Below are 14,513 nucleotides of genomic sequence, written 5' to 3'. Positions count from 1 at the left end.
AGTTACAGCAAAGTGGCTGCTTTTATACATTTCATACATTCTTTACATTAACTACACTGTCTTTTAGTGGAAGCTATACATTTTCATTATGTAGTCTTAGCAATCTCATGTTTTTAATCATAAAAATATACTTTGCTGAAAGATCCTTTTAAAGTGATGCTGCTCCCATTATATGCATTATATTTATTCAGTGCTCATTCTTGAATTTGCAGGTATTCTTCTGCTGCAGGAAGAAATCTCAGCTCATGCATTGCTTTGCAAATCTCACAAAAATTTATTGCCTGTTACAATTCAGTCAGATGAAACTTTGCTTTAAAAAAAAATATCCCTTCACCAATGTGATATGAATCAAGGTTCAACTTAATATCAAATTTGATCATAGTAAGCGTTACAGAATATTTCAGTGAATTGTAAGCCAGAACGATAATTTGATTTATTTTTTGTTTGTTTGTTTTCAATTGGGAATTGAATATTCCTGAATATTTACTAGTTTCTGCAATTTCATGATTGTTTACTTTAATTAATAATTTTGAAAGTCCAACAAAACTCTTCCCACCGAGTAATATTTTCCATGAAAATTATTAACTACCCCACACTATGAGGAAATTACATCCATTTTCCATCTTAAAAATAGAAAACAAAAATCCATTTTCTATCTTAAAAGTAAAAAACAAGAATATAATTTCTTGTTGGCTTCAAGCACTTTACATTTCATTTTGGTTAGCTGCGGTGTTAAACTGTTTTTTTTCTAAAAGACATTGCACATATCATACTTCCTGGCTTGTATCCTAGGATCCATTTTGAATGTCCCCATGCTTCCTTAAAAGTTATATATCTGGTACAGATTGTGGGAATTATATATTATATTATAATATCTTCTTATTTGTAAACATCCACCTGCATGAGGCCCCACCTGCATTACCACATTCAGCTCAGAGGCTGCCAGCATAAGATGTGCTGTATTGAGTCCACATAGCCACACTGATAATCAGGGGGCTGGAGCACTTCTCTTGTGAAGAATGGCTGAAGGAGCTGGGCTTGTTCAACCTGGAGAAAAGAAGGCTGCAGGGTGACTTCAATGCTGCCTTCCAATACTAAATAGTAGCTTAGAATCTGTAGGGAGACCAACCTTTTATAAAATCTTATAGGACAAGGGAGAATGGTTTTAAACTAAAAGTGGGGAGATTTAAATCAGATGTTAGGTGGAAAGTGTTTACTCAGAAGGTGGTGATGCACTGGCACAGGCTGCCCAGAGAAGCTGTGGATGCCCCATCCCTGGAGGCATTCAGTGCCAGGTCGGTTGGGGCCCTGGGCAGCCTGATCTACTGAGAGGTTGCAGGAGCCCATTACAGGAAGGCTGGAATGAAGTCATCATTAAAGGTTCCTTCCAACTCAAACTGTTCTATCGTTCTGTGGTTATAAAATGACCTGGTTGTGAAGAAATGTTATACTCTGCAAAGAAAAATAATTGACACCTATGTATTGACACCTATGTGAGTCACAGTTCCAGCTTCAATGGTTTCACAGATGAGAATTTTTTAATTTATATTGCTTTGATAAAATTAAATCAAACAGCTCAGTAGTTGATTGTATTTTGTCAGTTCTTATGCAGTAAAGTTTTGGCTTATGAATTTCATTAGCTTTGCCTTATGTTGATTCAGAGAGAATCTCATTTATTGCCCTTCCAATGTACCGTAGCTGTCTCCTTTTTCCATTTACAATTTGAAGCACAAATATAAAATCCTCTGATGATATTTGATAACAGAAGGTTCACTGGCACCTCACTTTAGTGTTAGCTTTCATGTTATGATAACCACATTTATTAAATTTTCTTTTTTAAGTCTAAAATTTGAAAAGCATAATTGTAAGGGAAAAACACCTAGTATTTTTTCTGTTGGATCAGATGCTATGTCTCACAACAGAAATCTTTGTAAGAAATCTTCTTTAAGACAAACAGTTACAGTTGATGACATGAAAAAGTTTTACTGAGTTACAAACCATTTCACCTAATTTAGCTAACAACAGATCAGTGCTAGTCATTAGGACCTCCCATAGAGTCAATAAAGAGGGAAAGATAAGCATGGCAAAGGTGAATGTATTCCATCCCTGCGAGACATTACTTTCAGAATGAGATGAATTACCCCTCCTCATCTCTCTCTCTTTTCAATATAGGGAATCAGGAAGTTGCTTTGAATCAGATTCTTGACTTTTAGAAATCTGAACGCAGATATCACACTACTAACCTCATGTTTTTCACAGAAAGTGAGCTGTCTAAGTTATGGAATTCCAAGTTTCTGTTAAATGATTATAGGCAGATCTGCTGCCCTTTGATATGCTTGATGTTTTGAAAGTACTACTAGAGTACAAAGAAATTTATTTAAGTATTTGTATTTGCAGTAAGTGTCAGGGATATCTTCTGTGTGACACTTGGTAAGTAGAGCATAACCTGTCATATACACAAAACTGATTTGCTTTAGGGTATGCAGACCTCATTCTGCTCTCACAAGCAAAGCTGTTTTAAGACAAAATTAAGACTCAATAAATGTAAGTTCAGGTACCTTTAAGTTACTACATCCTTAATATCTAAATGTACACCAAAAATGTAATTAGTTACATTGTTTTTAACAGATACTATTTATGTATTTCATATCTTTTTATGGTTTAGTATAAGAAAGGATAAACTATGATCCGTAGAGATTTTTAGGACTCTTTCTTTTCAGCTAGAAGAGGCAACAATAGTTATGAAGTAGTAAGAGAAAAGACACCAACAGGCACAATTTATATGTTAAAATACCTTATGAGAGATGAATATTTAAGTTTCTGTTGCACTGGTTTTATTTGGATATTGGCTTTATTGGGATACTGTCTTCATTTTGAAATACTGTTTCTTCTTCACTTGAGATCTTTATTAGAAAGATCTCATTTTGCTCCTTGGCCTTTGGCAGGAAGCAAAAAAAAAAGTTTGTTTTTAACACATAATTTGAGTCCACTTAGAGCTTCATGTGATCAGTGCTGTACTTCTCATCACTGGCTGAAGGAACATAAAAGAAAAAATTTTCAGTGTACATGAAGCCCGTGAATATTTTGATGGTTGAAATAGCAAGAAGCAGTTATTCATGGATAGTGTTTTTCAGTGAAAATATGTATTTTGAAACTTTGAAATCCACTTACTTGCCAATTTCAGCAGGAGCCTTTCACCAACACCCAAAACTACACCCAGAGCTGGAGGTGAGGCTGCACAGCACAGAGCAGAAGGGACAAGCCCTCCCCTCACCTGGTGGCAGTGCTGGGCATGGTGCACCCCAGGGTATGGTTGGCCCTTTGGGCTGCCAGGGCACACTGCTGACTCAGATTCAACTTTCTGTGAACCAGTAACTGCAAATCCCTTTCTGTGAGGCTGCTCTTGTCTTGCAGTCTGTACATATACCAGGTGCAAAATCTGGCACTCATTAAACTTCATGTTGTTGGTGGTTGCCCAGCCCTGTAGTCTGCCTGGATAGACTCTGAAAGACCTCTTGGAACTCCTGGACCCTTGATGAACTCAACAGGTCCTCCCCTAATTTAGCGTTAACTACAAACTTACATAGTATGTGTTTGTGTTCTGCAACCAGATCATTTATGTTAAAGAGAACGGGCCTTAAGAACTCTGGGGAACCCACTAGTGACTGACCATCAACCTGATATAACCCTATTTACTGTAATCCTTTGAGCACAACATGCCAGCCAGTTGTTCATCCAATGTACTATGTATTTGTCTAGCTGCATGCTGGAGAGAAGAATGCTGAGAAACACTACTGAAGCTTGCTTAAATCCAAAATCATTACATCAGCTGGCTTCCCTTGGTCAACTAAGTGGATGACCTTCTCATAAGAACAAATTTAGTTCATTAAACAGGACTTTCCCTTTGTGAACCTGTGTTTGCTATGATCAGTGACTGTGTATTCTTCTCGATAATTCTACCAGGAACCAATGTGAGACTGACAGGCCTGTAATTGCCAATATCTACTTTCTCACTCTTCTTCAAAACTAGGTCAAGCAGTTGACAGATTCTAGTCGATAGGGATCTCTCCAGATTCCCAAGACCACTGAAAATAATTGAGAGAGGTCTCACAATAATGTCATCTAGCTCTTTTAATACCCTGGGATTAATTCAGTCAGGCCCCATAGATTTACAGACATCCAACTGGAGAATCAAATGCCTCACAAGTTAGGGTTGACTGGGTGCTTAGCATTGCCACAGTCACAGTTCTCCAGTTCAGGGCACCAGCAGTCTCAGCACTCATCATCAGTGATGAAGACAAAGGCAAAGAAAACATTTTGTCTCTACTGTGCCAGTGTCCCTATTTGTGAGGTGTTCATCCTCATCAAATAACAAATCATTATTATGTCTTATCCTCCTTTTACCATTAGCATATTTTTTAAAAGCTTTTTTTATTGTGCCTCTCAGTACTGACCAACTTCAACTCAAATTATACTTTGGCCACACTAATTGTGTTCTTATAATAGCAAACAATATATTTTGTGTTACTGATGCCTGATTTTTCTACCTGTCTCCATACATTCTTTTCCTAACTGAGCTCTAGAAGAAGTTCCGTGTTCAGCCAGGGGTTCAGCCTTGTTCCCTGCCTGTTTAACTTTCAACATTTTGGAATTACATACTTTTGTGCTCTTAAGAAGTGGTACTCAGAGAGTATTGGTATGGATACTAAGAGTATTTAAAATTGCACCAAGTAGAACATGTACCGCTTGTGATTTCTGTAGTTCAGATAAGCCAACTGATAGGGAAAAGACAGACAGATTGCAATCTTTTCATTTATAGCAGATGGTTGGATCGCTACTCATTAACTGATTTTCTAAAGCAGTCTGAAAGCATTTGATTTCTAGAAAACATGGAAGTCAACTGCTCAGAGTTTCTGAAATAATCTCATCCTTGGGTTTAATAATATGACACAAGGCAATTAAGTTCTCATTTTAAAAGTTTTACCATGACTTTTCTTTGTCTTGCCATGCCTTCATCAAGCTCAGGATTTGCTGTAGTGCTAGGATGTGCTATTTCTCTCCCACTGAAGTCAGAAGTAGTTTGTCACTGTCTTTTTGAGATGTTTGCCATCCCCATAGAAAGCAGAGCCTACTGGGGAGATGTGCACATGGAGAATCCCTTACTAAATTGTCTTCCACGTAAAATGTAGTTCTCTTCCACATCCAGCAATTTGAGTTTCAAAGAGAAAGTTTTCACAAAATTGTCTATATATTTAGTATACTTTGGCTGTCACATGGCATAAGGAAGGCCAAAAACCCCACAAAGTTAGGTTTGAGGAACATCTGTGGATTTGAAACATTTTTACACAGATCTAAGAAAAGCTACAGAAATAGCTTTTGTTCCCACTGGTTCTCTGAATGAATCAAATTAAAACAAACAAGCCAACCAAAATTCTCTGACTTGAAAGAAAAATATACACTGTGATGCAAAAAGTCATTACAAATTATTCCATTCACGTATGAAAAGAGTGATTCAAGTGTCAAATCTGATGGATGATTCAGGATCAGCTACAACTCTTTTAAATGCAAACCAAATACAAAGTTTTGACAAAATTTAGCTTTACTGACAATTCTTTATTTTAGATCTATTTTAGATATAAAATCCCACTCAGACATACTATGGTAATCTCATGAATTGACACACTTAGTAAGAGTATTTGCAATCCTATAACAATTTTAATATGTATATTTTTGACATCTGATTTTTCCAGAAAATAACATCGGTCTCTTTATGTGATTTACATTGTTCTTGTGAGGATAATTAAACAAATAAAAGCTCTATGGTAAAAATACCTATATTTTTAACCATTTTGGATACATGTAGTAGCCAAATAAAAAAAAAAAAAAACAAAAACTTCATTTGAAATTATCTTGGGACAAATTAGTGTTTTACTGCATAAAATTAAACTTTGCTTTTTTTTTAATATCTTCATTTTAGCAATTTTTATTTTATTTTATTTTATTTTATTTTATTTTATTTTATTTTATTTTATTTTATTTTATTTTATTTTACTTTGCAATTGAATTGTGACAGACTACATTGACAGCTGTTTTGGCAAACACTCAGTATTACCAGTGACATAGAGCAGACTGAAATAAATAACCTCCCTTTTCTGAGCTGGAAGAAAATTCTAGAAATAAAAAGCTGATCTTGACTTGGAGTGCATTAGTGAAAGACAAGAATAAGTTAAACGTTTTCACAGATCACATCACATGAATACTATGACACAATGTCATCACATTAATGATGCAGAATATGAGTTAAAATTGCACTGAACACGGTTAGAAAGAGGTCTATTACTGAATGATAATATACTGTGTACTCACAGGGTCAGATATTTTGACACTGAGAAGTTTTAGACGGTTAAATATTTCTGGGAGACTTCAGCTTCATAGTTGTAGATTCAAAATGTAAAAGTTGCTTATATGCAGATGTCCCTATTATGCCGTGAGTTATAAACATGGAAATATTTTATGACACACAAGTGATTAGTACTAGATTCCTACCAGTTCTATTTTTTCTGTTTCCCTAAAATTCTCATGTATAAGCATAATCAGTGGTAGAGCAAAGTACTGGCCCGTCTGGGAGAAAGCACCTATTCAAATAACAGCTCTAATGAAAGGGAAAAGTGTAAACTGCTGGCAAAGCAAATTGCTTTTAGCATAAATGTTCTCTTCCTCAAGGTTATTCTGATAAAAAAAGTCCTTTGCAGTTCTCTTGCATCATACCCCGTGTATCTCAATTTAATGTACATTAGCAAAGATTATTGTTTATTATCATTGCTGAAGCATACTAGATTGCAAATAAGATTGGGTAGAGTGATGCAGCCCCATGCTACAGTGCATGGCAATGTCTGTTCCCTACCTGTGTATTATGACAATTGTCGCACATAATTCTTGCATGAGGACACAGCAAGGGTTGCACAGTACAACATCTTCTCTTTTGCTCCGGAGGAACTGCAGAAACATGAGAGCAGCAGCAAGATTGTAGATACATAGATCACACGTGGATCTCACCTCCACTCCTTCCCACTAAATCCAAACCTTCCCACTAAATCCAAACCTAGATGAGCTGAAATGATTATTAGAATAACTTTACTAGCAATATCTTGTTGATGTGAGACTATGACTGTCCCAAAAGTCTGATTCACACCTAGAATACATGGATATTTTTTTTCCTTATCAGAGCAGAAGCCTCTGGTGAGCAAGCAAATTTAAATCTCAGTTCTTAAGGTTGGGGAGAATAATTTGTGCTTCCGAGGTGCAAAAAAGCTGTACAGACCTTAACTCAGACTTAACATACTATCAGATATTGTTAAATAACCCCATGCAAAGTTACTTTCTTCTTATTTAGGGAACACATGTTGTACATGTGGCCCTTCTAATTTTCTTCCACATTACAAAACAAAAATTAAGTTGAATTACAGCAGATAGAACAGCCTGCAGTTATGCAAGTTAAAGGATATATCCACAAGTTCATAAGCAGTGCATGTACAGTATAAATTCATTTAATTGGTCCACAGGGATGCTGGTCTTAATTAGGCCTTCACTGATTTTTTCATTTAAAACTGTTAAAAATACCAAATTAAGAAAGGGAGGGTGGGAAGAGAGGAAAAACAAAATGATGATTGTATGCATAATAAACCAATTTTCTTGCAAGTTTTAACTCATCGGTGAGTCTTGAAGAGGTTTTCTCTTTCTGTGTCTCACTGCCTTATCATTTTTAGCTGTGCCATGAATTGTGATCTGAAAGGCAAAAGTCCTGGACAGGCAGTATTTGTCCATATTTGGCATACATAGCTTATCCATTTCTTTGAAAATTGTACTATTCAAAACAGCTTCTGAAAAAAAGGAATCAAATAAAGCAGATGATAGTGCAAAGACCTAGTAGGAGCCAGGAAACGTAGCACCCAAATTGAATCAGGTGAAGTCCTGGCATCTATCTCTTTTCCCTGCTTTCTGTTTCTTGATGCCCATAGCTATTTTACTAGTTTGCCTCTCTTCTTTTAGTTCCTTCTAAGGAATACTTTTTACTATACTATCTCCATATGTTGTAGCTTATTTTTCTTCAATCATCTTGTAAGCATACACAGCACTAATTTGTTATAGATTAATTCAACATATCAGTTTCTGAAATTTCACAGTTGAATCTGTCACCTGAATGAAGCACTGAAGAATTAGATGGGTCGTGTGATGGGTAGTGTCTATGGTTTTCCTGACTGCTGCATGGACTGAGCTAATTGTTGTTGTTTCGCAACTGAATAGCTGGAAATTTAGGGAAGACAAGGTGTGAGGGCTTGTCTTCCAAAAATTATATGTTAATATGAATACTAACATCATCACAAGGGGCAGTTTCCATTATTTTCAACAATTTGCTGTCAACTCAATAGCAGTAATACTAAATTAGCTAGTTTTTGTGTTAGGGTCCTCTGATATATCTCTATAAACATACGTAAGGCATAAGTGGATACATGAATGAACTTTCATTTTCTAAGTGCCTTGAGATTATTAAAAATTTGGAGAGATTAATGAGTCTTCCTTTTCTTCTCCTGACAGTACAAACAAGTGGAACAGTACATGTCATTCCACAAATTACCTGCTGAAATGCGCCAGAAGATACATGATTACTATGAGCACCGCTATCAAGGCAAGATCTTTGATGAGGAAAACATTCTCAATGAGCTCAATGATCCTCTTCGGGAGGTAAGATTAAAGCACTCAAGTGATTCTTTGTAGTATGGGAAAATTACATGTCTTTGCTGTTTTTCTGATTCTTTTCTATAATATTTATAGAATCCAATTTGACCATCTATCTAGTAAAAATATGACTATGTGGTCGAAATGAATTATGTGGTAGAAAAATAAAAAGAGTAAAGAACCGTAGCTAATTGTTGAGAGAACTTGTAGTCTTCTGCCATTCTGTAAGACAGAAAATGAACTGGAATGGTTTGGAGTGAAAGACAAAACCTGCTTCCCTACTTAAATGACAGGCCATTTACGTAGGTGAAACCTGTGAAAGCCATCAGTAAAGCTGTAAAGTAGAAGCAGCATCCTTGGTTAAGATGGTTTTTACTTCCAGTCTTTACTGCCAGATAAGCCTGTTGAAATTTGAAGTACAGTCCATGAAAGAAGTTCTTGTATTTTTTAAACTCAAGTTTCTAGTCTGGTTTTGTTTCGTTTGTTTGTTTGTTTTTAAATCGTATTGTATATTACATATCTTTGGTGACTTGCTTGGGAGGAAGACAAGTTGCTTCTCACTCAGAACATGCAAGTAACTATCTTCAACTGCTGACCTATGCAAGGAGGTCTGTATTATCAATTGGCTGATATTTTCTACTAAGAAGAGGAGGGAAAAAAAATAAAAATAAAAATAAAAAAATAAAATAAAATAAAAATTCTGAAATATTCAGAGAGAAAAAAGCATAAAAATGGAAATAAATAAATAAAATAAATGAGGAGAATAAAGGATAAGTAGTCTGCAGTGAGGAAACCTGTGCAATACCAAATAGTGCATTTTAATATGCTCTGCTGTGGTAGGAATGGTGCTGATAGTGGGCACATAAACCTCCATACAGAACACAGGATGACGTCTAATTTTAACTCCCTGCAGAGCACAGCAGGGTATCCATACTCTTTGAAACATATGCTTTTAATCCTTTCTAGCATCATTTGTGGATGAAGAAGGACGTAGGTCTGTAATGGTTTGTCTATTTCACTGAGTCTGTTTGCACTGAAAATATGTCAAAACATGTTATGCAGCTCATATTAAACATTAGTCAAGTTCCATATTTAAAATAGGTGGGATATTCAAGTTGTAAGAAACAATACCATCCATTCCTGCTCTTGGGCTTCTAAAGCCCCTTGCCACTATTTGGCCATGCCAGTGTTCCTAGAGCCTGACAGCAGCCTCCTTCCTTTGAAACTACTCGCTGAGAGTGGTGGACTGAGCTCAAAATTTCTGGATAAATGCTAAATGATTCAAGCAAGTACCGGGACAAACAATTATATTTCTAACAATTGCGCAGTATAGATGACTGAATTCCAGTACCTGCACTCATCTAATTCCCTAACGTAAGTGTAGCCTCGCATGCTGCATATTTGTAAGTAGTTTGGAGGGCAGGTGGAGGTCTCTGGTTTCTTAACTGCCTCTGCCAGTCTACCCTGAGGCTACCCTGGGTATATTTGGAAATGTCAAGAGGAAAATGCGCTATAAAAATCCACCATGTAGGACAGAAAAAGTCTGGAAATTATCTCTAGACTACAGTGATAGGCAAAATAAAAATTTTAGCTAGTATAGAATTTATGTTCTTTTGAAAAATGGAGTGCATATACAAACTCATCAGTCATTGACATCAGAAACATTCTCATCTACTTGTGTTTTAAAGGAAAAAAAAATAAAAAATCCATAACTGAGGCATAATAGCCTTCCAGCTCAAAATCCTCTGCTACTTTTGGTTGCAGCACTCAAAATAGCTTGCTTTTTGCCCTTTCCTCACTACATTAGTCCCATTTTTATTTCCTCATTTTCCAGTTCCCCACCTTCTGTTTCCTCATTCCTTCCTTTTTAAAAAATTTCTTACTGCTTAAGACCAGCAGGGTAAATTTACTCAATCATAAAAACAACAACAACAACAACAAATCATCAACACACAACAAAAAGCACTTCTGAGCAAAGATCAGGCATAGAAATGTTCAAAAATTAATGATTCACTGAAAACATTAAGAGTGGAATTTCACTGAAGGAGTGGTTTCTGGTTTTGCTGTGATCATGCTGTAATTACAATTTCTTTGTTCGCTTTATTATCTAAGAAAAAAATATTTATCAGTATATTGCATTCATCAAGGACTACAATCAAGTTGCATGCTGTACTAATGACAACATAGTGACTTCCAGAAAAATATGTCACCAGAAATAAAAAACAAAGAAAAACAAAACAAAAACATAAGAATTTGATGGTTGCCAGGAGAGAACAGGTTTTCCAATGCATCTGTCTGAATTCTAGCAGCAACTCTAGTGCTGTGCCCAAAAAATACCACTTGGATGTTTGCTTATTTTAGCTGTTTTAAATTCAATTTTAGCTACCACTTCAGGATGCCTATGGTTAATAGTCACTTTTCAATGTTACTAATGGATAATAAATTAGACCCTTTTAAGTGTAGAGCACAATTATTATTTTTTAAAATTTATTTATTTTTTTAATTAGACAGGATGTATCACTGCCAGTAAATGTACAAGGCTATAAAGTGCAGACAGCAGCACAGTTGCATCACTGACAGAACAAGTATTTACTTCATTTGTTTAGTTTTTAATGACTTCCCTACTTTACTCTATCCTGTATTTAGGTAGGGCAAGAATTAAGCATTTAGAGTCTCCACTGTGCTTGTGTAGCACGATGAAAGTAACTTATAAGGACATTCAACTGAAACCACATTTTCTTCATTTAGAGTATGAAGAAGACACACAAAACACTACATAACCACAGCATGAATATTATCAAGTGTAAAAAAAAAAGTTTCAGTATTGTCAATTCTCCTTCTTAACCATTTTAGTTTACTGTATGTGTTGAAATTTTTCAAAGCTAGGATTTCTTTAAGGGATGATGACCTTTTTCAGTCTGTGCTTTTTGACAGAGAAGCAAACATGCATGATACAAATACGATCACTTAACAGTTAAAAATAGTTAAAGAACACAGAAATAGAATTACAAATCTGTTGCAAAATTTTTGCGTGATAACTGCTTCTAATAAGGCTTATTTGCTTATAGTAAAAGTAAGACTTAGTAAAAAAGAATTCATATTCAGCTGAGCTTATGAAAACTTTATATGGAATATTCACAGAATATTGGATGAATAACACAATAAAAAGCTTTAAAAAGGTTTGCTTCGTATTTGTGTATGGTGAACTTTGTTAGGTAGCAGAAAATAGATTCATACTTCTTGTGGGGAACTAACTAGGTCATTATACTAGAAAGAGAAAAAGGATCCTGAAGGTTTCTGAATTTTTTTTAATGCTCCGTAAGTGCATCTTATCTGAGTAAAGTGAATGGTAAAAACCAAGTGGCAGCTGACCTTCATCATTTAAGGATAAGCTTGTTTAAACAAAGGTATTCAGTTCAATGAACTAAAAGTTAGATATTTATTAAGATGTGGGGCTTACAAACCTTATCTTCTCCTTGGTTAAGTGAGTTATGTAATTTAGGTATACTAACTGGATATCCTTAACTCCACAGACTCAAACTGTATTAACCATACATTGCCATATGTAGTGTGCTGCCACGTGCTCATAAGAAAAGGTGTTCTTTGAGGAAAAGTAAATGATTTCACTCCTACTGAAAAGTGTATCTCCTATTTCACAGGTAGAGTTATCAGATAGTAACTGTCCAGTCTTCCTGGGAATCAAATACTGGGGAGATGCTCAGCAGCTACATTTTCAATAGGGGTGGAAAGCCTCTCTCACATCATTCAGGTTCACTGAACCTATTGCTGCTGTGTAGAAATTCTGATTCTGCATTACATCTGACCTAATAATCATGCTCCCCTGAATATGCAACCTCACACACATCCCAGTTTTGTTGTAGAGAAAACATAGCCAATCAGTTTAGAAAAAAAGCTTTGTCTTTAAACATGCCATCCTCTTGCAAGATACCTTCCACCTTTGAAAACATTTGCAATTAACTGTCTCCTGCCCTTATTTTTCAAGGCAGTAATTAGCAAGAGGCTGCAATTAGCATGTTTTCCTTATATATGTATTGGCTTTCAGCAGGCAGAAATGTGGTTTTCTAGAGTTTATGTTTGTTTGTTTTAATTCAGATAAATGCTTGAAAATCATCTGGTATGGTAAGCTATTTGTTTTAAATGGAGTCTTTGTAACCTTCACAGCACAAAAAAGAGATGGTACAGTCAAGCGAAAAATAACAACCAAACAAAAACAAACAAACAAAAAACAATAACCCAACAAGACAGAGCTAAGAGAAATCTCTTCTGAAATGACACTTGAATTACATATATTAAAGATGAACATAAGAAGTTTCATCAAAGAAAAAAGTTTAAGAACAGTCAAATTGGCTCAGCTCTGGTTTCTGTCTAAGCCTCCAGCCTTGCCAGCAGTGTCTGTAAGTGGATACCCCAAGAACAGCAAAAGACTGGGTGAGTGTGGTATTTCCCTTGAAAGCTCTCCTAGACTCCAGCTTTTGCAAATTCAAAGCACACTCTGCAAGTGATGTGATTTGTCTATTGAGTAATCCTTGATTGCTATATCTCCCGATTATTTATTTACACTTCTCTTGAACCTATGTAATCTTTCTGTCACCACATCTTTCAACGAGGAGCAGACTTGTACCTTTTTCTTCATGGATTTGAATCTGGCTCTCACTGTTTATTAGATCTTGATGGCCTTAAAAAAAGAACATGAGGATACAGACAATTGCTACTCAGTCTTTGTATGCTAGTCATGATTGCATAAACTTTTGTGGTAACATAACAAATTGTATTTTTGTATAACAAAAACAAATTGTATTTATTTATTTATTTATTTATTTATTTTTGAGTGCATAGAGTTCTGTTCTTAATTACTTTTGCATAAAAGCCAGCTCACCTCCATGATCATCCTTTTTTGCCATTCCATAATTTTATTCCCAACTCTACTGTATGTTTTCCTGAGCATCAGATCTGTACCCAGCAAGCTGATATTTTAATAATATCGATTATTCTTTTCCTAAAATTCCAAACATTAATGTTCTTTTAAAATCTCTGCCAAATACTGAGTTTACATTTTTTTACTATTATTATTATTATAAGAGCCAAGAGGAAATGGAGACATTACTCTATGTATTTGCAAATTTATTTCACTTAATTTTGCTCTCCATTAGTAATCTCCAACCAGCCTACATGAAGTTCTTTTTAGTTTCCTTTTTACATGCTTCATTTTTACATAGTGCCCGTTCTGAAACTAAGAAGAACTGAATGAAGTTCTTGGCTCTTGTTTTCCCACAAGGATGGTGAATATAAGTACATTAATGGCACCTAATGAATCTGGTAGACTGGTAGAGCTGCATCACTTAGTATCATTTCTTGTGAGGGAGATGCATTCACAACAAAATAAGGGAAAGCTCCTGTTGCTGGATTTATACTTTTATAACAGTAGCTAAAATTAACAACAGATTTACTAAAAACAGATTTGGTTTTTCATATCTTGACATAGTAAATATATTTTTAGGGAAAATATTTAGACTTTCAAAATGAATTTTAAAAAATTCCTTCTTCCACTTACTTCCTCTTGTAGTATTTTTTGTTCTTTTTCATATTGATCTATAGAAATTACAAAATATTTTTCTGCTTGAACTATGCTATGCTTCTATGAACAGTGAAGAAACCACTCCAAACTTAATATGAGGCTGAAATGTGATGTAATTTGAGCATAGTAAGCTTTAATCCTTTTTAATAATGTAGTCATGATCATTTTTGGATACAGGCCA

The 14,513-nt window shown here is 35.3% G+C and overlaps 1 protein-coding gene across 1 annotated transcript in view; it reads left to right on the top strand.

The window, feature by feature from the left end:
* Positions 1-14,513, top strand: part of HCN1 (hyperpolarization activated cyclic nucleotide gated potassium channel 1) — a 195,462-nt gene that overhangs the window by 143,484 nt on the left and 37,465 nt on the right. Inside the window, exon 5 of the mRNA XM_072360351.1 lies at positions 8,596-8,742. Coding sequence (XP_072216452.1) covers positions 8,596-8,742 — 147 coding nt within the window. The remainder of the gene's footprint in view (positions 1-8,595; positions 8,743-14,513) is intronic.

Source organism: Excalfactoria chinensis, chromosome Z (genome assembly GCF_039878825.1).
Source record: "Excalfactoria chinensis isolate bCotChi1 chromosome Z, bCotChi1.hap2, whole genome shotgun sequence".
Classification (NCBI taxonomy): Eukaryota; Metazoa; Chordata; class Aves; order Galliformes; family Phasianidae; genus Excalfactoria; species Excalfactoria chinensis.
This window is presented reverse-complemented; position numbering and strand designations above follow the sequence as displayed.